Source organism: Mobula birostris, chromosome 9, assembly GCF_030028105.1.
Source record: "Mobula birostris isolate sMobBir1 chromosome 9, sMobBir1.hap1, whole genome shotgun sequence".
Taxonomy (NCBI): domain Eukaryota; kingdom Metazoa; phylum Chordata; class Chondrichthyes; order Myliobatiformes; family Myliobatidae; genus Mobula; species Mobula birostris.
The window spans coordinates 40,361,507-40,388,966 of NC_092378.1; the positions used below are offsets into that span (position 1 = coordinate 40,361,507).

The 27,460-nt window shown below is 37.1% G+C and overlaps 1 protein-coding gene across 1 annotated transcript in view; it reads right to left on the minus strand.

Annotated features, from left to right (window-relative positions):
- LOC140202702 (actin nucleation-promoting factor WASL-like) overlaps positions 1–27,460 on the minus strand; it is an 87,550-nt gene that overhangs the window by 17,063 nt on the left and 43,027 nt on the right. The window contains exons 2-8 of the mRNA XM_072267888.1: positions 22,599–22,733; positions 21,492–21,578; positions 18,562–18,658; positions 18,205–18,234; positions 9,308–9,473; positions 8,186–8,228; positions 7,215–7,368 (exon numbers count right to left, since the gene is read on the minus strand). Coding sequence (XP_072123989.1) covers positions 7,215–7,368; positions 8,186–8,228; positions 9,308–9,473; positions 18,205–18,234; positions 18,562–18,658; positions 21,492–21,578; positions 22,599–22,733 — 712 coding nt within the window. The remainder of the gene's footprint in view (positions 1–7,214; positions 7,369–8,185; positions 8,229–9,307; positions 9,474–18,204; positions 18,235–18,561; positions 18,659–21,491; positions 21,579–22,598; positions 22,734–27,460) is intronic.

The following is a 27,460-nucleotide window of genomic DNA, read 5'->3' on the forward strand; positions in this document are numbered from 1 at the left end:
CGCAAACACTCACTCGTGATATTCTGATAGCATGGCGGAGACTCCCCAAAAGAAGGCGAAAACGTACAAATTCCATCCAGAATGGGAAGAGGAATTTCTATTTACCTTGGTGAAAGACAAGTGTGTATGTATGTTGTGCCACCAAACACAAGCACTGACTAAGAGAGAGAATCTGGAGTGGCACCACAACCCCAACCACCAGAGATTTAAAGACACCTACCCCACCGCCCCCAGCCCCCACAAAAGAGTGCAATTCGTGCCAGGAAAGTTGAGGAGCTGAAACCAGGGTTAAAGGCCCAGCAATCGTTTTTCACAGAACACGCTGCTCAAAATAAGGCTGGTATTTGAAGCATCATTTCGTTTAAGTCACCTTTTGGCTAAACACAAGAAGCCTTTTACAGATGGCGATTTATTCAAGGAAGCAATGGCCATTACCGCAGAGACTGTTTTTCATGACTTTAAAAACAAAAACGACATCACAACCGCAATACATAATATACCACTTGGCCCTGCAACAGTGACAAGGAGGGTAGAATCACTGTCAGAGGATGTGTATATTTTTCACTACAGTTCGATGAATCCCTGGATGTAATGCAAACAGCTCAGCTTGTTGTATTTGTCAGAATGGCTTTCCAGAATTTTACAACAAAGGAGGACTTCCTCACTCTTTTGCAATTAAAGGAGAGAACAAGAGGTGAGGATATTTACAATGAGTTTAAAAAATGTCTGTGAAAATGACAACCCCTTTCATAAACTGGTGGCAATTACTACTGATGGGGTCCCAGCAATGCGCAGTGTACGCGTTGGTTTTATAGCACTAAAAGTCAGTGCCCACTTCGGGTCAACTTATCTATGTGAAATTGCATTTTCACAGATGAGAAATTATTAAATCTAAGTACAGGAGCTGTCTTACTGACAGACACCTCACAGACTGTCTCAGACTGCCTGTAGTTATGAGCCAAATTTCAGGGAACTAGCAATAAGTATTAAGTCCCAGTCATCACACTGAGTGCAAGAGTCAATTTTTATTCATTTATTTTTCCTGTTGAAATAAAATTAAATAATGAAACTTAGAATTAAAGGTGTGAAGTATTGTAATATTCTTAAAGAAAAATATGCTAGTTACAGTGCTTTCTTGTTTGAATTAATTTGAAAGTTTGACAAAAGTATTTTGTGTAATTCAAATACAATTAGCCCAAATAAAAGGCCTCAAATTGGCTGTTTTTTCTCTAAACGATTTAGTAGGTAGATCTTGCCTTTCACTAAGGTTGAGGTAGGGGATCTTGGGCTTAAAGAGGTTGGTGTCCACTAGTTTAAAGTGTTGACAGAATGTAGACAATGTTGACTGCACAACAGACATTTTTAATCGGAGGAAACCTCACAAATGGAGCGAAGGAAAAACAGAAAAATGTAAAAATAGCCTTCAACTGGACCTTGTTTCATATTAAATGACACAATAGAGAGAATATTTCATTTGCCTTGTTATGTTTCATATTACCAAGATGGTTAAACTAACAAAAACACTCTTTTAACTTTGAGTGAAACGTACAACAATGCCAGAATTTGGAGCAGAGGGTGCTGTACCTCCTGACTCAAATGAACCACTGGTATTAGTATTAATCCACTTATTATTCTATTCACACAATTAAAGTCAGCAATCTTGATGTCATGTAGGTTGAAAATAAAAGGTATTAGGCCATGTTCCACTTTGAACCAACAAATTAGAGCTCCTAAGTACAGCAATTTGGATATAACATCACTGCAAGTTGTGGAAAATAAATGAAAAAAGATACTTAAACCTTATGAACCAAAGGTGTTGACTAAACTGCTGTCTACATGAGAATGAAATTGAGCATGTAAAATTCAAAATATAGTGAACTTTCTAGGCCTAGTCTGCTAACAATTCGAAAAGTATTATCATCAATAGAAGTCAGCACAACTGAAGTTGTTCTTAAATCAAGTCTCAAAATATAAAAGAAAATCTAGACACTAACAAACTGTAAGTCTTAATCCCTGTAGATCCTATGCATAGTACTAAATATTGTCTTAGCACCCTAACAGGATCACTGAACTAGCACTAATGAAAAAAATGAAGGAAGCAAGACTGTTAGCTACATCAGAAGGCAATCAAATACGTCTTGTTCCATTTACAGTTTATGCTTTAATTCAGCCTGAAGGTGACATGATACGGCAACAGCAGGGTTTAACATATCACCATGTTTTTCCTGCTGCTGTATTTTGAAGGAGGAAATACACCTAATCCATGACTAAACATGATGTAAAAGATGTAAAAGTCACTCAACACCCAGAACAATTTCTGCAATCTTTATCTTCACATCTGAACAAGTTGTTCCCATTGAGATGAAGTTGTAATAAAATCAGCCACATCAGCAGATCACCAAAGAGCAAAGTTTACTCAGTTTCAGTTGCTTTCACATCTCTAATGTATTTTAATACAGAATTGCTGCCAAGATGTGGATTATTGAATGGTGGTGAAATACTAATTTAAATTAAGTTAGCAGGTGGTAATCCAAATTCCTGTTACGGGGAAGAACATTAAAAAAAAATCCATTAAGACTATAAGACATATGAGCAGAATTGCGGCACTTGACCAATTGAGTCTGCTCTGCCATTCAGTCATGGCTGACTTATTATCCCTCACAACCCCATTCTCCTGCCTTCTCCCATAGCCTTTGACACCCTTAATAATCATGAAGATATCAACCTCCGCTTTAAATCTCAATAACTTGGCCTCCACAGCTATTATGGCAATAAATTTCACAGATTCACAACCTTCTTTCTAAAGGAATTTCCTCCTCTGTTCTAAATGGGTGTCCTTTATTCTGTGGCTGTGCCCTCTGGTCCTGGACTCAGCTACCATAAGAAACATTCTCTCCACGTTCACCCTATCTTATCTTTCAATATTCGATGGGTTTCAATGAGATCCCTCCTCATTCTTCTAAACTCCAGTGAGTATAGGCCCAGAGACATCAAACATTCCTCGTTATGTTAATGAGGAAATTTCTACATATGTACTGTGAAGCGTATTTTGTTTGCATCACCGTCTGGTATGGAGTAGCCACTGCATAGGATTGAAAAAAGCTGCAGAAAGGTATAAAAACTTAGCTAACTCCATCAAGGGCACTAGCATCCCCAACATCCAGAACACCTTCAAAAGGTGATGCCCCAAAAAGGTGTCATCCATCATTAAGGACCCCCATCAACTAGAACATGCCCTCATCTCATTGATGCCAATGAGGATATACAGGAGCCTGAGGGCACACGCTCAACACTTCAGAAACAGCTTCTTCCTCTCTTCTATCAGATTTCTGAATGGACAATTAACCCATGAACACTACCTTAGTATTTTTTTTCCTCTTTTCTTTTTGAGTGATACACATATAGTATTCTTACTGTAATTTAGAGTTTTTATTATGTACTTTAAAAATATTTATCTTCTATCTTTTCTTAAAGGGCTCAAAATTGCTCACAATACTCCAAGTACAGTCTAACTAATGCATTATAAACCCTCAGCATCACATCCTTGCTCTTATATTCTAGTCCTCTTGAAAGGAATACTAATATTGCATTTGCCTTCAGTAACACCCACTCTATCTGTAAGTTAACCTATAGGGAATCCTGCACAATAACTCCCAAGTCCCTTTGTACCTCTGATTTTTTTGAATTTTCTGCCCACTTACAAAACAGTCTATGCCTTTATTCCTTCTACCAAAGCACAGGACCATACACTTCCCTAGACTACATTCCATCTGCCATTTCTTTGCCCATTCTCCCAATCTGTCCAAGTCATTCTGCAGATTCCCTGTTTTCTCACACGATCTGCCCCTCCACTGATCTTTGTATCATCCACAAACTTGGACACAAATTCATCACTTCCACTCTTTGCCTTTTGCTAGCCAGCCTATCTTCTATCCATGATAGTATCTTTTTTGTAATACCATGGGCTTTTATCTTGTTAAGCAGCGTCATGTGAGGTAGCTTGTCAAAGGCCTTCTGAAAATCCAATTCAACAATATCATTGATACTCCTTTGTCAATTCTGCCTGTTATTTCCTGAAAGGACTCCAAAAGATTTGTTGGGCAAGATTTTCCCTTAAGGAAACCATACTGACTTTGGCCTATTTTTATCGTGTCTCCTAGTACCCTGAAACCACACCCTTAATAATTGGCTCCAACAACTTCCCAGCCACAGAGGTCAGGCTAACTGGCTTATAATTTTCTTTCTTCTATCTCCCTTCGTCCTTAAAGAGTGAAGTGACATTTGCAATTTCCAGAATCGAGTGAATTCATGGAAAGTTTTGAAAATTGTAAAACCCAGATCAATTTTGGCGTATAAATTAGGGACCATTTTGAAACTATTTTACTATGTTGTTTATCAGCGTATATCAAGAGCAACATATTAAAGACTTACACTCCATCAACAAGGCATTGGTAAGTCATGAGTTGAAGATAATTTCTGCATAATGGGGGGAGGAGGGGGAGTAAGATGAAGAATGCTTAATTCTGGCAAAATTGCAAGATTTTACATTTACGTATAGTAGGTATGGAAAACAGGCATCTTCAAAATTAACTTCAATGGTTAGTGCATTCTGTTCACACAGCAATGTTTCAGAAAGGAACCTGCAAGTGCACACTTTGCTCAATTACATACCATACCACTGTTGTGAACCTATAAAAGGGAAAAGATGTAACTTATTTTGTGGTAAGAGCAAATAAAGGCAAGCATTCAAGAAAGCTTTGAAAAGCAAGTACGATCAAAGTTGTTTTCTTAACAAGACAAGGAAATGATAATATCATTCATTACATTTCTCTAAATGTAGAATTATACCCCAAGGATAGAGAGTGACATATGACCATCTTGAAAAATGAAATGAAGTGAAGGATGTGGTCAAAAACTCCAAGGTTGCACAAACATTAATCTTTAAAATGGAAGGAGTATGTGGAGACAAATAATAAAACATTGAGATTTATAAAAACTGGACCGAACTTAAAAAGTTACCACATTTTTGTATAGCATATTGCTCCAACTAGAAAAAGAAACCCTCTTCCCCTGACTGTGGGTCAAAGACAGAATGACACCAATTCTATAAGCTATGTATGACACTCATCACTGAGGATATGAAACTTGGTCATTGTTATAAGAAGTTTGGTCACTGTTACAGCTATAGCAAAGTTATAACATATATTCATTAATGTTAAATATACGAAAAAGCTTTTTTCATTATAACAGCCAACTTGCAATTCAAAATTATTAAATGTATACTTCTACTGGTTGGCTAATCATCAGTTAATAATCAAATGGATAAACTTAGTTCTAAAGAACTAAGGTTACAGCAATTCATTTTCTCATTTATAGGCAAAATTAAGTATATTTCACAGAAAAAAAAGGTGAATATCCTGTCAGAAACTACCATTGATTCAAACAGCAGATTAAAGGAAGGTACATTAAAAAGCAACAAACAGGGAAGCATTTCAAACCAAGCTTCTGTTTTCCAAGTAATATTTTTAGAAAGCTAAGCAGAGGTAGGATATAAATGACATGGCATGAAAGTGCAAAATGAATAGATAATCTATGTTAAAAATGTAATGCCAGCATTCATTTAATTATATTTTTTCTATTGTGACTTTTTATTTCTAATGGGAGTTAACTAACTCTTCTTGCTCAGTTATTCTTAAACTATACTTCTTCATGGCCCATTATGAGCAAAGGACTATCAGTAAAGGTATATTAAGTGCAATGAACAGAAGATAATAAAAGGGAATTAGCAAATGTCAAAGAAATAGGGTGGTCTTTGTAAGGAGAATTAAGGATTACTAGCATATAAAAAGGGAAACTGCTTGGTGTGAATAAAGGCTTGGCATAATAAATGAAATAATTTGCATCTCAAGGAGAGACATGAGAAAATTATACAGATAAAGTTTGTGCAGAAAAGCAACTGCACTCATAATTGAAAGATCAATGAGAGTGAAATGCATAAATATTTCAATCCTCAGTGAAGGAAAACATATCAGAGGCATGTCGGATAGATTGTAGGATCAGAAGTTATGTACTTCATTAATCTACAATGGCTCCAATTAGATATTTGACTATCTGGACCCCCAAAATTCTAGGACAGTTTCTTACCTCGAACTTCAAAACTCAACTTGTGGCAGTACCTTTCAAGTATTATCCCTGTAGTCTCTCATCAGGTCTACTTCACAGTAAAGCAACATCTTATTTCTAAAAATTCTAATCCTGGTCTTCAAATCCTTTCATGGGCCTGTTCTTGCCTTTTGCTGTAACTCCTCTGAGCTATTCCAATCTAACCTCTTGTGCATTCAAGGTTAATCAACTGTTAACTGAGTTTTTACTGTTCTGTCACTTTGTCGTTCATTTAACACACTGTCTAAAATCTATCACCAATTTAGTTACCCATCCTAATACCACTTGAGGCTCAGAAACAAAGGCTAGTCTTTCTAGGAACTCTATAGGTTATTGCACCACATTATGAGTGCAACATAAAACATAACATAGGTGACTTTGTTTGAAGAAATATTCATTTATAGTATTTAACAAATTGTAAAGATGGCCAAGAATGCCACAAAGTGATGACAAAGGATTAATAAACTGAACAAAATGGTAGCAGACATGACTTAATACTGACAGATGACACTCTCTGGGTGTGAAGTAAGAAATTACCTGAGTTTAGAATTCCAAGTAAAGGCATTTACGTACAATTTGGAAAGATGATAAAAATCTCAATTCAGATGCGGAGAGATCATGATAAATTTTGAAAAAGCAATTGTTTGGCCACAGATTACTGTTTTGATTTCAGTATCCTATAAAAAGGGAATTAAAGTGTTAAAGAATACATGGTGGATTTTATCAAGGATGGAAATCTAGTTATCAGAAGCAGAAATCTTTGGACCATTTCCAAAATATTAAGGTCTATCAGTATGTATAATGAATAGTTTAAAATGATGAATGTAGGAAAACAATTTCCTCCCTTCAATAATAGAAGGGAATTTTTCCCCCCAGGTTGAAGATGAATTGGAAGAAATTGCTTGATCATTTTGCACCCAAAAATGCAAAGGTCACAAGAAAAATTTTAAAATAGCTCAAAGAATAAACTAATCTTTTGGATTTCATCATCACTAATTTCAATGTCAAGCAAAGTTTTACTCAAAGAATAAGAAATGTGGAAATTCACCTACCCTGTCTACGCAGCTCATTTTTCACAGCTTCAACTCCTCCTTTTTTCTCTATAAAATCATATATAATTTTTGATGTTTCTTTGTCCTTCAGCTGTGACTCAGAAATGCCACACATGTCAAACAGATGTTTTAATTCCGGATCCAGATTATTCAGCTGTAAGCAAAACCAACATAAATACTTCAGCATCAGTTAAAGTTAGAAACTGCATATAAAGGGAAATAAATTTCAAGTCCCAATGAAGGCAGTGTCTGAACACATGCTATATGGATTAAAAAAAAGTTCTGGTCAACTACACTGCATGATCATCATCAAGAAGCATTCACTCAGTTATGATTAGAACTCTTCATCCAATTCTTGGATGAGTTTTGCAATGATTGATTTTTATATGAAGTATTCCATTCTGGCAATGTCACTTGGTTTCATTCTCATTCTTTCCCCAGTCTGAGCTTGTATTTCCAAACAATATTCGTGTTCAATGCACATATCACACCCTGTAACTGTCTATACAATTAGCAATATGGATAGGACCATAGGAACCAAATAAATAGGAAAGTAAGCTTTATAAAAATGTAATGCTTTATTCGTAATTGAAATTTAAAACTAATAAAGCAAAGTAGTATAAGCTGTCCCTGATTACTAATGCCCAACTTAAGGACATTCATATATATGCACAATAATATTTTTTAACCTGGGGTCTACAGACCCCTCAGTTAATGGTAAGGGTCTGATTCTGCAATTCTTGCAATGGAGACAGATGGCAGGTAACAACAGATCTCATTTTCCAAAACATTCTTCCCATATGAACTACTTCATGGATGGAAGGGATAAGCACCATTACAGCATATTTGTGTACACATTGGCAATGAAGCACACACCAAATTTATAAAACTGTGCTTTTTCTATTTGAAAGTAGAGTAGAATACCTTCATTATTCTACTAGTGGCCTCAAAATAAGACTATTTTTACTTACATCAAAACCCGTGTTTGGGTCCCAGCCAACATGTCCTATATGCCTATAAATAAAACAAATATAGATCTTATCCAAATTTCAATTAAAAAAAATTACAGGATTATTTTGTATTGGTTTCAATCAAAGCATTTAGATATAACACCTTTTCCTTAACTTCAATGCAACGAATTTTCAGATTTAAGTGTGATGATTGTGTTCCTTTGTAACATTTAAAAGACTTGCAAATATCAAGAATTATACATTTACCTTATTCAAATGTCTAAAGAAAACAGTTACAAATACTTTATAAATAGATTTCCCAGGGTCTCATTATAGAAGAAAACCATGGAATAATTCATTAGACAACAAATTATAAAAGTTGCAAGAAGGGTTTGTTTTTACTGAGATTTCCACACAGATGATTAAGTAACTATGCTTTTAATATAAAGAAAAAATTAAAGTATTGGAGATGACATAATTTTGTGTTCCGCAGCCATTAACCAGAGAAGCCATAGTCAAAAATTACATAAAGAACTTAGTTATGAACAGCCCAAGAGATTTGTACGTCATTTGTTACACTATTATTAATTTCAATTTTCTCTTAAAAATAATGTAAGGTGGCACGTTATCATTAAGGAAGCAGATATTTTGTACCAGTATCTAGTGATATAACTGTTGTACATAAAAGTAGCAAAAATAGAAAGAAATACAACTCATTGTGTACACAACATAGCTAATTTTTATGTTGGAAGGGAGAATAATGAGTTTGAAAGGGACTTAAAGGCCATCCACAACAATGCTGTTAATTCTCTCACTGTATACATGTTAAGAACTTAAACTTTATAAATCAACCATTCTTTTAAGGAACTACCAACAAGATGCTCACATATGTTTAATGTGCTGCAAGTATTTTGGAAGCAGAAAATTTGAGGTAAAAATGGAGAATTATACAAAACAAACTATTCAGTGCATGAATCACAGAATCGCTTTCCAGTTTTACAAGCCTGAAATGTTCAGTTAGAAAACTTAAGATTTTAATTGATAAACCATTATTTCACAGAGAGCAATTGGAAAAATGAGAGTAACACACAAATGAATTTTTAATAAGTCATTTGTTTGTAATGAACTAACAAGAACGCTTACTGGAAGTTACTTGGTGTGCCAATGTCCGCCTTAGTCAATTTCTTCTTTTTACCTTTTGTTTTCTTCTTATCTTTGTTATATGTAAAATTATTAATTTGTGGATTATATCGAACATTGGTAATTTCTGGATTCTTAATATCTACTGTAGCCATAGGAAGAGAAGGCCCTAAGAAAAAAATGAGACAAAAATTATTCATTTGCTCACTAATTCCTAGTTTCCATGCTCATACTTCCTTTGTTGACTAATAGTCCACTGATCAAATTCATTCTTCCTAGATTCTAATTTTTCTTCTTGGTGATTCATTTTTCAATTCTAGTGTCTTGGTTTACCATCTGAACCACATTGTCTTGGCTTGACCTGCATAGAAGTCTGTAATCTGTGCATGATCTCCTTAATATAAGGAAGACTATTGTGAACAAATGTTCAGTGTATTATACTGTTGTTTTAATCGCCAATCTCTAACGACTGCGACAGTGGACAGGGAGGTAGTAAAGGGGTAGCGGTTGCTTGCAAAGGACGGTGCCAAAAGGGAAGTTTATCAATAACTAACCTTTCTACATATAACAATTTTAACTCTATAGAGGTTTTCTTTTAAATCAGAACTATTCATTTTTTTCCTCTTAAAGAGGTCAAGCATTTATATGCCACAACTTTTCAGAACTTTTGGTTAGTAATACAACAGTGACAATTCAAATTCAGTACAGATCATACAAAAATGTTTTCCAATACAAACAAATTGCACGAGAAATTTCTTCACAATTGGTAAAGAGGAGGTAAAAATGTATAATTACACTGAAAACACTGGACTTAAAACATACCTTTCAACTTAGATCTGTTCTTCTGCATATGTGAGATAGAAGTCATATTTTAATTCACTATTTGCCTCAAACAAAGCAATAGAAACTTAAGTAATGAATTTTCCCCAATCATTAACCAATACCTTTATTCAGCAAATAAAATGGAAAAAAAACATCAGAGCCTTCAGACAAGGTCGTGATAGATTATAAATTGGAAAAAGAAAATGTGAAACACTTAGTAACACCAAAATTAAAATATGTCTTTGTTGAAAAAAAGAATATTTTGTTGGCATCCGAACCAAAGAAATGCCACTATAGTACATGGCCCACATTACTTTACTAACTACTATTTTAAAATTATCAGATGATTCCACTCTGAAAGCAGCTTTTCTGGTCCATGTCACTGAAATTACAAAATGTTCCAATGTGACCCTGGGACTGCAATCAATTAAAAGATGGGACCTCAATTAACAAAATAACTCCAGAAGTAATTTCTGAAGCACTAGGGGCAAGAAGGCTCAACACCTATCAAGCATTTATGAAAAATATTGACTGTGAAATCCAGAAATGTTGGGTTCGCAACCATCATGCTCAAAATATTCTGACAAATCACATTTAAGCATTTGAGCAATTCAAGTATTATTGTTTAGCTGTCATTAAAAAATAAATCTACATTCAGTGGTCACTTTATTGGTTATCTTTTGTATCAAATAAAGTGGCCAGAATGCAGTTATGCTCTTCTGCTGCTATAACCCAACCTCTTCAAGGTTCAAATTTTTTTTGCGTTCAGAGATGCTCCTCTACAAACCACTGTTGTAACATTGGGGAATTTGAATTATGGTCGCCTTCCTATAAGCTTGAAGCAATCTGGCCATTCTCCTCTGAAATCGCTCATTAACGAAGCTTTTTAGCCCACGGAACTGCCATTCATTAGATATTACTTTGCTTTTCACACCACTCTCTGTGAAGTCAGAGACTGTTCTGTGTGTAAATCCCAGAAGATTAGCTATTTCTGAAATACTTAAATCACTCCACCTGGTACCAAAAATCATTCCACAGTCAAAGTCACTGAGATCACAATTCTTCCCTATTCTGATGTTTGGGCTGAACAACTGAACCTCTTGACCATGTATGCATGCTTTTATGCAGTGAGTTGCTGCCACACGAGATAGGTTGATAGGTATTTGCATTAACGAGCAGATGTATCTAATAAAGTGGTCACTGACAGTATAATCACATAATATTTACAAGTTTGTACTGACAAACTTGAGGTTTGCTGATTTGATTCAGTGATTCCACAAAGCTAACCTTAAAATAAAAAGCAATGCACTTTCAAGTTCAAGTCGAATTGTCAAAAATACACACGATACTGCCAAACAAAACAGCATTCCTCCAGGACCAAGGTACAAAACACAGTACCAACAATTATACATACACAGCCCGAGTGGCACGGCCTAAATATTGACAGTGCATGGGATATTGACCTGGAGTCACAAGTCTGCAAGAATAAGTACCCAGCAGTTCCTCATCACATGCTCATGGAGCTTCAGCTGACTGCGATCTAGCTAGATCATTACCTAAAAGAACTAATACCTTCACTAATAAATAATAATTTGTGTAGTGACATTACGGGAGTTTTGGATCTTCTAATTACTTTTCTTGGGAAATTTTGGACTGTTCTGTAGTCTATGAACATGTGCTTAAATGATTACACTTTTCTAACACCCTGATAATTTCCCCATTATGACTTGCATTTACACCTCCACGAGAAACGTGTAAAATTTCAGCATATCTGATATATACTAGCTTATCTATTTTCTGATCGATCCAAACCACAAGATAGCACCTCATTTGCTTCTAGTTTAATTGAACTACTTGTCCCTTGATGGTGCTGCACTTAATGAGGAAAGCAGTCACCCTGCTGCCAGCAAAAAGAAATGAATTTATCTGTGTTTCCCCCAAAGAAGTCTCAGTATCTAGCATGGGTAATGGTATGTTGTGCCACACCATCAATTACGCTGTCCATGGAGTCCTATGCAACAGCATAAACTTATAAAGGTTTCCAAGTTTCAGAACCAGGAAGGTTACCTGACAAACATCCTCTGGAACTGATATAAGCAGAACAGTCTTGATTCGTTGAAAAGGAGAAATTGCGTGCTGGGAAGTATTTTTTTAAATTTATTTATTTTGAGCTTTTTAATAGTGTGTGACTATCATCCAGTGCTTTACAAGTTTAAAAAAAACATATTGTCAAAGCTGTTCAGAGTGTGATAAGCCATCTTCTCTGAGGCAGTTCCCTACAATCAGTCAATAATGCAGGCACAGTCATGAGTGGAACATTATGCCACAATGTCAGTGTCAACCGCAAATTTGACCAAACCTTCTTGACCAACCTCCCATGCTAGACCTTGTCAAAGGCCTTGCTAAAGTCCATGTAAACAACATCCACTGTCCTTCCTTTATTAACTTCTTCAGTAATTTCCTCAAAAAAAACTCTAACATTGGTTAAACACGACCTAACACACACACACCGCCACGTTGACTATCCCTAATCAGTCCCTCTCTACCCAACACCTATAGATAGCCAGTACCTTAGAATATCCAGGAGTTTCCAGGAATGAAAAGGTTATCATGTGCGGAACGTTTGATGGCTCTGGGTCTGTACTCACTGGAATTCAGAAGGACGACGGGGGATCTCATTGAAACTTTTCGAATGTTGAGAGGCCTACACACAGCAGATGTGGAAAGGATGTTTCCCATGATGGGAGAGTCTTGGACAAGAGGCACATCCTCAGGATAGAAGGGCGCCCTTTCAAAACAGAGATGCAGAGAAAGGGTGGTGAATTTTTGCCACAATGCAGCTGTGGATGCCAGGTCGTTGGGTGTATTTAAGGCAGTAATTGATAGGTTCTTGATTGGACATGGCACAAAGGTTACAGGGAAAAGGCCGGGAACTGGGATTGAGGAGGATATTGAGAAAAGGATCAGCCATGATTGAATGGCAGACCAGATTCGATGGGCCAGATGGCCTGATTCTGCTCCTATGCCTTATGGACTATTATTTTTCAAAAACTTACCCACTACTGATAGCAAGCTCACTGGCCTATAATTTCCCAGCTTATTACCTACAAGGTCCGAAGGAACACCTTGTCAAGTCCTGGGGATTTATCCACCAATTTGCCTCAATACAGCACACACCTGCTCCTCTGTGATCCATATACAGTCCATGACCTCACAGCTGTTTTACCACACTTCTATGGACACTGTGACTGAAAAAATACAGATGCAAAAAATCAGTTCAAGATCTCCCCCATTTCTTTCAGCTCCATGTACAGATGACCAATCTGATCTTCAAGAAGAGTGATTTTAACCCTTTCTCTCCTTTTGCCTCTTAATATATCTGTAAAAGCTCTTGGAATTCTCCTTCACCTTGTTTGCTAGAAAGTCATTTCTTCTTTTAATCCTCCTGATTTCTTTTTTAAGTGTTCTCTTACATTCTTGTGCTTAATTACCTCATTTGTTCCTTACTAGCTATACCTGCTATGCACCTTTTTCTTCACAGCTATTCTTTGCTTTTAATATATCTGTAGAAGCCCTTGGAATTCTCCTTCACCCTGCTTGCTAGTGCAGCCTCATGTCTTCTTTTAGCTCCCTTGATGGCATGTCAACAAATATACTCAAAAAATTCTATAGTTGTACTGTGGAGAGCATTCTGTCAGGCTGCATCATTGTCTGATATGGAGGGGCTACTGCACAGGACCGAAAGAAGCTGCAGAAGGTTGTAAATCTAGTCAGCTCCATCTTGGGCACTAGCCTACAAAGTACCCAGGACACCTTTAAGAAGCGGTGTCTCAGAAAGGCAGCGCCCATTATTAAAGACCTCTAGCACCCAGGGCATGCACTTTTCTCACTGTTACCATCAGGTAGGAGATACAGAAGCCTGAAGGCACACACTCAGCAATTCAGGAACAGCTTCTTCCCCTCTGCCATCCGATTCCGAAATGGACTTTGAAGCTTTGGTCACTACCTCACTTTTTTAATATACAGTATTTCTGTTTTTGCACATTTTTTAATTATTCAATGTACATAATTGATTTACTTGTTTATTTATTATGTTTTATTTTATTTATTTTATTCTCTCTCTGCTAGATTATGTATTGCATTGAACTACTGCTGCTAAGTTAACGAATTTCATGTCACATGCCGGTGATAATAAACCTGATTCTGATTCTTAAGAGTTCTCTTTAAGTTTTATGCTTAAGTACCCCATTTGTTCCTTACTGGCTATACCTGCTATGCACCTTTTTCTTCTTAACCAAAGCCTCAATATCTCCTGAAAACCAAGGTTCCCTAATTTTGTTCTTTTATTGCTTTTTATTCTGACAGGAACATACAAACACTGAACTCTCAAAATTTCTCTTTAGATAGCCTCCCACCAGAAAATAACCTATCCCAATCCACACTTGCCAGATCCTTTCTGAAAACATCAAAATTGGCCTTTCTTCAGTTTAGAATTTCAACCAGAGAACCACAGCTATTCTTCTTCATAATTACCTTGAAACTAAAGTCCAGTTCCAAAGTGTTCCCCTACACATAACCCTGCGATGTGTCCTGTTTCATTCCGATAGGGGATCCAGCAACACATTCTCTCTAGTTAGGACCTCTATACGTTAAGGAAACTTTCCTGAACACATTTGGCAAACTCTATCCATCAGCCCTTTTATAGTATGGGAGTTTCAATCGAAATGTGGAAAGTTAAAATCATATACTATCACAACCTTATGTTTCTTGCAAGTCTGATCTTTCTACAAATTTGTTCCTGACTACTGGGTGATCTATAATATAATCCCATTAATGTGGTCATCCCTTTCTTATTCCTGTTTCACCCATCTAGCCTCAGTAGGTAAGTTCTCCAAGCCTGTCCTGTCTGAGTACTGCACTGACATTTTCCCTGCCTAGTAATACCACTTCTCCCCCTTTAATTCCTCTCTATCTATATAGTACTAAAACTTTCATACTCTGTTTGTGACCTCCAATTAGCGCAAACGGTGCATTACAGCGGCATTTTTTTTTTGGCTAAATTGAATTAAAGTGCCCTAACTTACAGAATGCAGGCAAAGTTCAGGGTTATATATTTGCATAAAATTGCTCATTCGCCAAAATAAACAGACTCCCTTTTAACTCAAGACCCAATCAGCCATCATGGAAATTGGGACGCAACAGCCCGACGCATGCGCATGGCCAGTCGCAGCCGGCACACCTACCGGAGCAAAAGGGCAGGGCAGTTCTATTTCGAGGGGTCACATTCAGCTAATCACCACCATCAGCATGTGCAGGATTGGGACAGATCTAACTGCCATCCATCAATAAGAGATAATTAAATCTTATTGTAGTGACGTACTTCGAGACACCCATAAAACTCTTTGCTACAGTCAAAAGACAGCGGTGACTATATCATGTCCATTTAGGAGAGCGCCAATCACATCATCAAAAATAATCAGCATCCTTTGGTGTTACTGCTTCGTATCTTCTATCCAGCATAGTGTAAAAAAAATGGTCAGCATAATTATGCCACATGGAAAGGGAAGGGGGACATTATTGTCAAGATGATGCCAAACATCGTCGGGAAGCGGCAAGGCGAGGGAGAGAACAAGAATCGGATGAGGCCAGGGCCGCGTGACTCCAGGACAAAAAAGGATGAGAGAAGAAGAGACAGAGAAGGAGAGGCATGCACGTCTCCAGGATCAGAAACAAATGACAAACAGCAGAAGAGATGAAGAGACAGGGGATGAAAGGGCTACATGTCTCCAGAATGACAATCAGAGGCACAAGGGTGGCAGATAAACCAGAAATAATGCCATCAAAAGTGTCCTTCGTTAAATGAAGAGCAGCTATATTTGCTTTGCTATGCGTCGTTCTTCTTTAATAAACTGACATTTTCTATTTCAGTTTCCAAAGCAAAGCGATACCAATAGCATTCAGGAAAATTTAATGTTCATTCTGGTCACATCAGACTGCACTACCCTTCTCTCAAAGGGTCCCCCAACGGGTCACCCCGTTGTCTAGTTGTGTCTAAAACAGCAGAACCTCAGAACGTTGAGCTACCAGTCCTGCCACACCTGTAACCAAGTCCCACTAATGGCTACAAAGTCATAATTTCCCATGCCAATCCATGCTCTAAGCTCATACAATACTTTTTGCACTGAAATAAATATAGCTCAGAACATTATTCCCAACATGCTCATCCTTTTGATTCCTGTCTTTGTACTGTGTAGGCTTAATATCTTTTCTCACCATCTCTCCACCATCTACTTTGGTGCTCTGGTTCCCATCAGAACAGTGAGGTGGGTAGTGAATGACTTCAAGGAGATAATAAACAGGTTGGATGGGCAGAGAAGGAGCAAGAAGGAAACTTAATGTTGAAAAAAGGTGGTGTTACACTTTTATAGGAATAACAAAAGGAGATGGTGTAAACTGAAGAGCACTATTCTAAAAGGATTAGAAAAACTGAAAAACATATAGGACCTTGAGATTTATAAAGAGAAACACAAGATTCAAGGACGGCATGAAGAATCATTTACTGTGGGATCTGATGAAGGCAATTAAAATTATGAAAGGAGATATAGGAAAAAGTAACTTCAGTGGTTAAAAAAAAGGTCAAGAACCAGGATACATGAGGGTGACAAGCAAAAGAGCCAGAAATCACATGAAGGAAAACTAATGCCACAAGTGCTTAAGGTCTGTAATACATTGACAGGGGTAGGGAAGAATCTATTGTAAAGATCAACATTGACTTAGCCAAGTACCTGAAAGGCAAAAGAAAAAATTCGAGATTTGGGAGACAAGACAAGGTTGTGAGACTGCTCTTAGATATTGCCAGTTACAGATGATGGGACAAATGGCCTTCTTCCAGGTTGCAGCAGTTATTTATTTATTTATTTATTGATTGATTGGTTGTCCAGGACCCAGGTGTCTTTAACTGTGCTTCAGAAAGTGGTGTGACAGTCTGATTTCCAGTCAGGATACTTCCACAACGTTGAAGGTAAGATGTTCCAGGAATTAGACGATGAAGGACAAGCAATATACTTTAAAACCACACACGAGGAAATCTGCAGATGCTGGTATTTCAAACAACACACATAAAAATTGCTGGTGAATGCAGCAGGCCAGGCAGCATCTATAGGAAGAGGTACAGTCAACGTTTCGGGCCGAGACCCTTCGTCAGGAACGAAACCTCAACTGTTCCTCTTCCTATAGATGCTGCCTGGACTGCTGCGTTCACTAGCAATTTTTATGTGTGATACTTTAAAACCATGTTGGTGAGTGACCTCGAAGGAGATCCTTCAGTTGGAGAGGTTCCCATGGTACTCTTGTCTTCTTGTGGTCATTTGGGAGGTGCAGTTGAAACAGGCCTGAGCAAATTGGTGCAGAATATTTTGCATCAAAAAAATGCAATGCATCTTCCATTTCCACATACTGTGAACACCATCTGTCTTCTTCTCTTCGAAGGCAAAACACAGCTGATGTTTGAAGTAGTCAAGTAAGGCAGAATGAGTAATAAGTAGGCAACATTACATTTCAGATCGACAAACTTTCATCAGAACTGTAAGAAGTTAGTGACACAGTGGCAGGGCAGTAGGGAAGCATCAATATTGAAGGAAGAAAAGATTAAGAAAATGAAATTGTTAATAATACAAGGCACAAAATAATAGCAATGAGACAAAAACGGAAATAGATTTGGAGAAATGGAAACAGAATTTACCAACATATTTTATTGCCTGGAAAAATATAGTGACAGTGATTATGACAATTATTAAGTTGGTAAACCCAAGTGTTAGCTCTGAAAACTATAATGATAGATCATTTTGTCTGACAGCTTTACTTCATCACTAATCAATTTTAAGTTGCACTCTTTCCTAGATCCATCACTTTTGCATTTTCTGCTACAATGTCTTTCAATTCTGAGGAAACATCAGAAATCTGAAATGCCTGTTTTGGTTCTCTCTTCAATATTTTCTACTTTTAGTTCAATTTCCAACATCTGCAACATTTTGCTTTAGCTGAAATTAACCTAATTAACATCAAGGTCAATTACATACCATTTAAAGGTGGTGGATCTCGTCTTTTCTCTGTTGAAACAAATAAATTGAAGATATATTGAAATCAAAGAATAGATGAAATTTGAACCCGCTTTTAACTTAAATACTGAGTACATTAAGTCAATATAGCATTATTTGGTTATCTCACTAAAACACAAATTTAACTTATTAATTTTTCAGGATAACACAAATATAGTAATATAGTGGCTAAAGGTGTTAATAGTCATTAATTCTAATGAAAAGCACGTAGTGAAATTCAGCGATAAAAGGTATTTAAACAGCTCACTCTGTTGAAACTCTGAATTGGAACTACAACGGGCCATTTTAAAAAATACACTTAAAATTCAATTAGCATACCAGTTCTCCTTTGTCGTCTTCCAATTATGTCATTTACTGCAAATCTAAATCTTCTTGCCTCTTCTTCATTTGCAAAATTAAGTCCAATTTGACTTGTCTGAAAAGAGGTTACAAAACATAAATAATGATGTTAAGAACATAAGTAACGATGATATTTTCTAGGTCTCTGTGAAATGAATGACGAAGGACAGGGAACTGCAGCAGTAACCTAGTTTTAGGTGTGGACAGAAGATTGACTGACTAACAGGTAAAAGACTAGGAACAAAGATCTTTTTTTTCTGGTTGCAAAGATGTATTGAATGATAAGCCACAGGGAATGCTTCTCCGGCTTAATTTTTTTTACAATTTCTTGAAAGGACTTGGATAAAGGTGCTGTTAAAGTTTACAGTAATACCATATAGGGAATTGAATTGTGAAGATATCAGGACAACTCCAAAGATAGATAGAGGTCAAGTGAGTGGCCAAAGATTTAGCAGAATATAATGTGAGAAATATGGAATTGTTCATTTTGGGACAAAAAATAAATCTCATCTAAATGGTGAAAAATTGCAGAGTTCTGAGCACCCTGGTGAATATTCAATAAAGGCCCGTTGTAGTAAAGCAAGTAATTAGGAAAACTAATAAATACCACTGTTATAGGAATACAGTACAATAGTAAGTTAATGCTTTATATATGGATAATTGATAAAACCACATCTGGATTATTGGATACAATATTGATCTCCTTACTTAAAGGAAACATACCAATAATTAGAATATGTAGATTATCCTGAGGTAAGAATGAACAGTCCACCCACTGAAGTTAAAAATGAGAAAGGAAATAAACTGAAAGATACAAGTCCCTAAAGGGTCTTAACCAGGGGTCCCCAACCATTTTTGCACCGCGGACCGGTTCAATATTGACAATATTCTTGCGGACCAGCTGAATGGGGGGGCGGGGGGGGTAGGTAGAAAGTAGGGAAGTAGGGTTGCCAACTTTCTCACTCCCAAATAAGGGACAAAAGTACAAAAGTAGCAGACAAATACGGGACACTTGTGTTTACCCCGAGAAAGACTACCATGACCATGCAGCCTTGCGCGGGCACCTGTGTGCGCATATGTGACGTGCGCCTGCATGTACGTGCCGATTTTTTTCTACAAATCCATTTTGGCTTAATCTTCCTGATTCTGTTAAGTGAAACTACACTGTACATACATTATTTCTACTTTTTATAGGCTGTGTATTTAGCATATCATTCCTGCTTTTACTGTATGTTAGTGTTATTTTAGGTTTTATGTGTTATTTGGTACGATTTGGTAGGTTATTTTTTGGGTCTGGGAACGCTCAAAAATTTTCCCATATAAATTAATGGTAATTGCTTCTTCGCTTCACGCCATCTTGGCTTATGAACTGTTTCATAGGAACGTTCTACCTTAGCAGGGGAAATATGGGACAAAGGCGGTCCCGCATGGGACAAACCAACTTAGCCCAATATATGGCATGTCCCAGCTAATACAGGACAGTTAGCATCAAGTTCAACAGTGCATGACCGAGAATGAGGAAAGGTGCAGCTGACTCGTATCGTTTCATATCACCAAATCCTATCATTCCCTCACGGCCCAGTAGCACATGCTTTGTGGCCCAGTGGTAGGGGACCACTGGTCTTGACATTACAGATATTGAGAGGATACCTAGGAGTCATTGTTCAAATACAAGAGGGTGGCCATTTGAGACGGTCAGAAGAATGTGCTATTGGAATTCTTGCTCGAAGGCTGGTGGAAACAGTCTTTGAATATTTTTAAGGATAGGGACAAACAGAGACTTGATAAGTAATGAAGGTGAAAGGTTACTGAACATGACTTTGTTAGAATTAGATTAGCCATGATCATACTAAATGGAACAGTGATCTTGAGAAGCCTATCCTGCTCTTGGTTTGTATGTTTAACCCTTGTTTTAATTTTTAAAAAATGACAGAACCATTTCTATAACTCCAAGTAATCTCATGAAATTTTCTCATTCTAGTCTTTTGGTTAAGATCAGAACCATCAGAACAATCTGGACCTCCTTTATTGTATTACGTCAAGAATACTAGGAATTATTCTTGTGATTAGCTCTTTATGAATGAGTAAGAGAACGCTGCATTGTATTGTGTTTTTCACAATATACTTGACAGTTTTTGGAGTGCAGTTTGCTTTAATTTTTTTTTGAAGTGAGTGGCTTATTGGACTGAGATAGCAGTTAAGTGTCATATTGCTAGATCTGGAGCTATACATGAGCTGCCTTATTTTTCTGAAGGACAAAGGACAATTATTTTTCTGAATCAGATGGATTTTTAGAACTATCATGTCATTTCATGATCGCTATTACTAATCATAACTATTTATTTATTCCACATAATTCCCTAAGTACCATGGAGGACTCTTAACGGTCCATGTCTCTGATTAGTTTAATCATTTTATCCTCGTGTTACTTCAACAGTGATTGGCTGTATAGTCAGTTCACTGATATTGGCAACTGCATACCTGGGTTCCACTTGGAAGGTATGCTGAAATAATGGATCAGAAAAGCCTAAGGTCTTGCAGATATTATAGATCATTGTTTAAAATCAATGCAGTAAATGGTTCCACATCTGATGGCAAATTCTAGTTCTTACATAATGTCAGCTCAGGGAAATACAAAGTTAAAACAAAGCAAAAAAAAAAAAAAAAATACAGAAAATACTGAAAAATGAAAGTAAATACAGTGAATGGTTATTAAACCAGCACAGGAAGAGACAAATTTCATTCTCAGTGAGGAAACTTTTGAGTGATCAACAAGAAATGTCAACTTCTGCATACTAGTAACATTCCTGTCGTAAGTCAATTTGTTAGTTCAAAACTACAACTACTTATTTATTGATGATACTTGACAGAAACACAAAATTAAACAGAAAAATAATAAAGGTACTTACATCACCAATAAACGTATGGAAATATAGTCGAGGCTGATTGTAAACAAAACTGTTGTAAATTTCTTGTTCCCAAATTTGTCTCCCATCCTACAACAAAAACAAAAGTTAACAAAATAAAAAAATTCGGAGTAAAGAAATATCACATGATCAGACAAAATACTCAAATTTGATGCTCCAATTTCAACAATTATAATAAAATAAAAATACTGGTCACATTGTAAATGTTGACAACATAAAACACAGTGGATGCTGTAGATCCGGCAGCACTTGTGAAGAACGAGGCAAAGTTAACAAAGAAGGTTAGTAGGCTTTCTCACCACTGTTTTCACAAATCTATCCTGCTGACACTTGCCAACATTGTAAGTTAACGTCCATCACTATATGGCTACTTCCTTTCTCCCTTCCCTCTTTCCAGTATTATTTCACATTGGTAGCCCATGTGAAGAGAACTCTGATACAAATAACCAAAATGTTTTTAACCTTATTTTAAAAGAACTGTTCATGTAATGTGCATCACTCCGTAACAACACAAGGGAAGACTTTTGTTGCCAAAAACTTATGGGCAGGAAGCTTGCTAGTAAAGGATGACAGAAGAAAGCACAGTTAACAAGGCACAGTTTACTGTTTTGACAGAAGAGTAAAGACAAAGCAATATATCAGAGGAGTGGGAGCAGATCCTATTTACGAAGGAAATTAAGTAATTTTTCTTCCCTTCTGATCTTTTTTCCTATTACCCATACAAAGCTATATTCCCAAGGAGGATGAGAAAACAGGACTAAAGGCTACAGGCAGGATGAAGGTGAAGGGCAACAGTAGCTTTGCAAGGAAAGACATGATTGATATAGTTTAAGGACCAAGACTGAACAAATTACCCAATATGGAAAGGCTGATGATGTTATGACTAGTGAATAAAACACTGCTAACAGTATCAATTAACTTGAGAGTCAGCAAAGACGAGACACAAATTGATCTCTTGATATGTGGAAATAGTATCAGAGAGATCAGGATCAAGGTCTTCCAACTCAAAGTTGAAGTCAAAAGTACATACTATTATATCACTTGATGAAATGAAAAATTATTGGAAAAAGACTGGGATTTGAATCTTACCTTTATATCGTATATTCGAATAAAGTAAGACCTTTGTGGGTTGTCTTTGATAAGGCAGGCAACTCCACAACATTTTTTCGCCCAGTGAGAACTCCGCTCTGCTGCAAATACTTGAACAACAGCTGATGAGAGAGTCTGGAAAAATAAAAATAAAACTAGTGCCTTGTAAGGCTAGTACATTTTGAAATACTTGAATAATATTGCAGCTTATTAAAGTTAACAAAAAGTGTTATGAGTTAGATAAACTTCAGTTTGATTTCATGTGACTTTATGGGTACAGCATTTCCAGTGATGACTCCTTGATAAATGGAACCCTGATCTAATTGAAGGATACTGAATTGTGATCTCAAAAATTATTTAATAAGTTTGGGACTTTACTTTTTTAAAAAATGGCTTTGTGATAAGTACTGAAATATTCCGAAGTCAACTTCAAAATCATTAAAATGTATCTCCTAGTAAATTGGAAAGTTTTAGCTTTGAGAGGTTGGACTCTCAGATCACTTCCTCTGGATTACCAGAAGTTGAAGAGGTAGAAGTACTTGATAGGAATATATAAGATTATGACAGGCATAGATCCGGCAGATAGTGGAGCTTCCTCCCCCCGGTGGAAATACCAAATACTAGATAAGACACAAGGACAGGCAGGGAATGGGGGGATAAAGACCATGTGCAGGCAGATCTAGTTTAAAATGGCATCAAGATTGACCCAGTGTTAAGAATGAACTCTCTCGGGCCAGCTGGTGGCGCAATGACATCGGTGCCGGACCCAGAATCGCAACTCGACTTCGTAAAATATAGGGAAAAATACCGCGAAAATGTCTGTGTGAGGAGTGGCGCGCCACACAGTCTCTCTCTCGCTTCGCGCCTTGTAAAAAAGCCATGAAAAAAGACATCATCATGGACGCATGCACAGACGCGCACGCACGCAGGCACATGCCAAAAAAAAAAGAACCAACTCTCTCAGGTATGTTCTGCTCTGATCTACAAAGAGATCCAGTTAAACTACTTATTACTTTTAAATTTATATATATATACATTTTATATATATAAATATATACACACATACATACACACTCACTCATATACACACTGGATACATCGCTTAAATCCTACTTCTCCGACCAGCTTTTAAATAAGTTATTATAAATAATACAGAAATACTCCAATAATCACACAAATATAAATACTCCAATTATCTCCAATAGTGACTTTGAAAACATCATGCCATCAGATTTTCAATGATTGGAAGTTGCTCCTATTCAAGTTCAAAATTCAAAGTAAATTTATTATCAAAATACACATATGTCACCATATACTACCCGAGATTAATTTTCTTATGGGCATTTTCAGTAAATTCAAGAAACTTAATAGAAACAATGAAATGCCACACCCAACAGGATGGACAATTAACCAATATGCAAATGACAACAAACTCTGCAAATACAAAAAGAAAAAAAATAATGAAAATAAATAAATACACAATAGAGAACATGGTATTAAGAGTCTTTGAAACGGAGTCCGTAGGATGTAGGAACAGCTCAATGATGGGGTGAAGTTGAGTGAAGTTATCCCCACTCATTCAAGAGCCTGATGGTTGAGGGGTAATAACTGTTCTTGAACCTGGTGATGTGGGAGTTGAGGCTTGAGTACCTTCTTCCTGATGGCAGCAGGAAGAAGGGAGCATGTCCTCCTTGGTGGGGGTCTTTGATGAAGGACGCTGCTTTCCTGCAACAGCGCTGTGTAGTTGAGCGAGAGGTTGTTGCTGTGGCACCTTTCAGCCAGATTTTCAATCTCCCTCCTATATGCTGATTTGCCACCACCAATAATTCATTCAAAAACAGTGGTCATCAGCTAAAGTCAGTAAACTTAAATATAGCATTGGAGCTGTGCTTAGCCTCCAGGCACAAGTACAAAGTATATAGAACAGGGGGCTAAGCGCACAGCCTCGTGGTACACCTGTACTAAAGGAGATTGTGGAGGAGATGTTGTTGCTAATGTGAACTGACTGCGGTTTGCAAGTGAGGAAATATAGGTTCCATTTGCATGAGGAGGTATTGAGGCAAGGTCTTGAGCTTATTGATAAGTTTTAAAAGGATGGTAAACTATAGTCTACGAAGAGAATCCTATTGCAAGAAAAAAGTTTGTAACCTTTGCAATTACCTAGTTTTCTGCATTAATTACTCAAAATGTGGTCTGATCTTCATCTAACTCAATAGACAAACACAATCTGCCTAAACTAACAACACACAAACCATTGTACTTTTTGTGTCTTTATTGAACACATTGTTTAATCATTCACAGTCCAGGCTGGAAAATGTATGTGAACTCTTGTATTTAACAACTGGTAAAACCTCCTTTAGTAGCAATAACCTCCAAACATTTCCTGTAGTTGCTGATCAGACTTGCACAATGGTAGGGGGGAATTTTAGACCACTCCTCCATGCAAAACTGTTTCAATTTATCAATTATTCAGGAATACCTTGCATGAACAGCCCTCTTCAGGTCATAACACAGAAACTCAAAGGGGTTAAGGTCTGGACTCTGAATTGGCCTTTCCAAAACATTAATTGTATTTTTAAACCATTCTGTAGTTAATCTACTCTTGTGTTTCAGATCACTGTCTTGTTGCATCATCCAGCTTCTATTTAGCTTCAAGTGACAGACCACTACCTTGACATTATTGGTGGTACCCTGACATAGTCATGCAGAATTTCAATACGCAGGTAGATTGGGAAAAATCAACTTGGTGCTAGATTCCAACAGAGGGAATTTCTAGAATGTCTACGAGATGGCTTTTTAGAGCAGCTCATGGCCGAGTGCACTAGGGGATCAGCTATTCTGGATTGGGTATTGTGCAATGAACCAGAATTGATTAGAGAGCTTAAGGTAAAAGAACTCTTCAGGACAAGTGATCATAACATGATCGAATTCACCTTGAAGTTTTGAGAAGGAGAAGCTAAAGTCAGATGTATCAGTATTACAGTGCAGTAAAGGGAATTACAGAGGCATGAGAGATGAGTTGGCCAGAATTGATTGGAAAAGAACACTGGCAGGTTTGATGGCAGAGCAGCAATGGCCGGAATTTCTGGAAGCAATTCAAAGACATAGATGTATAGATTTTCCCAAAGAGGAAAAAGTATTCTACAGAAAAGATGACACAACCATGGCTAACAAGAGAAATCAAAACCAAAATAAAAGCAAGCGAGGGCATATAACAGTGCAAAGATTCGTGGGAAGTTTAAGGATTGGGAAGCTTTCAAATACTAACAGAAGGCAACTAAGAAAGTCATTAAGGTAAAGATGAAATACAAAAGTAAGCTAGCCAATAATATTAAAGAGGATACCAGAAGTTTCTTGAGATAAATAAAGTGTAAAAGAGAGGTGAGAATGGATATTGGAACATTGGATAACAACAGAGGTAGTAACGAGGGACAAGGAAATAGCAGACAAACTGAATAAGTATTTTACATTGGTCTTCATTGTGGAAGTCGCTAGCAGTATGGTGGAAGTTCCAGGTGTAATGAGAGAAACTGCCATTACTTGGGAGAAGGTTCTTGGGAAACTGAAAGGTCTGAAGGTAGATAACTCACCTGCACTAGATGATCTACACCCCAGAGTTCTGAAAGAGGTAGCTGAAGAGATAGTGGAGGCATTACTAATGATCTTTCAAGAACCATGAGCTCCTGGAATGGTTCTGAAAGAATGGAAAATCACAAATGTCAATCCACTCTTCAAGAAAGGAGAGGGGCAGAAGAAAAGAAAATATGGCTGAGTTAGTCTGACCTCAGTGGTTGGGAAGATTTGGGAGTCAGTTGTTAATGATGTGGCTTCAGGGTATATGATAAAATAGACCGAAGACAGCATGGCTTCCTCAAGGGAAAATCTTGCCTACCAAATTTGTTGGAATTCTTTGAAGTAGTGAAAAACAGTTTAGTCAGAGCAGAATTAGTTGATGTTGTGTACTTGGATTTTCAAAAGGCCTTTGACAAGGTACCAAAGATGATGCTGCTTAACAAGCTATGAGCCTATGGTATTACAGGGATTCTAGCATGGATAAAGCAGTGGCTGACTGCAGGAGGCAAAGAGTGGGAATAAAGTGGGCCTTTTCTGGTTGGCTGCTGGTGACTAGTGGTGTTCAGAGATCTGTGTTGGGACCAATTCTTTATACATTAAACGTTACTAATCTGGATGATGGAATTGATGGCTTTGTTGCAAAGACTGCAGACGCTACAAAGATAGGTGGAGGAGCAAGTAGTTTCAAGAGAAGCTAAAAATGGATTTAAACAGAGTAAGAGAATGGGCAAAGAAATGATAGAATCAGTACAGTATCAGGAAGTGTATGGTCTTGCACTTTGGTAGAAGAAATGAAACTGTGCTGGTGTGCAGTGCCCCTTTTCGTCCAAACATAAGAGTGTGCATTTCTACCAACATTTGTCTCATTTGCCCACAGAACAATGTCCCAGACGCACTGTGGAACATCCAGGTGGTATTTTGCAAACTTGAGAAGTGCAACTATGTTTTATTTTGGAGAACAGTAGTTCCTTCTGCCATGTTCTTCCATGAACACCATCCTTGTTCAGTGCTTTTCTTATAGTGGACACATGAACAGAGACTTTAGCGAGTTCTAGAGATTTCTGAAGGTCTTTTTCTGTTAACTTTGGGTCCTTTTCCACCCCCTGTAGTACTTCACATTGTGCTCTTGGTGTGATCTTTGCAGGACATCCACTCCTAAGGAGAGTAGAAACAATACTGAATTCCCTCCATTTATAAACAATTTCTCTTAGTGTGGACTATTGAACTCAGGTCTTTATAAATGCATTTGTTACCTTTTCCAGCTTTGTGCATCTCTACAATTCTTCTTC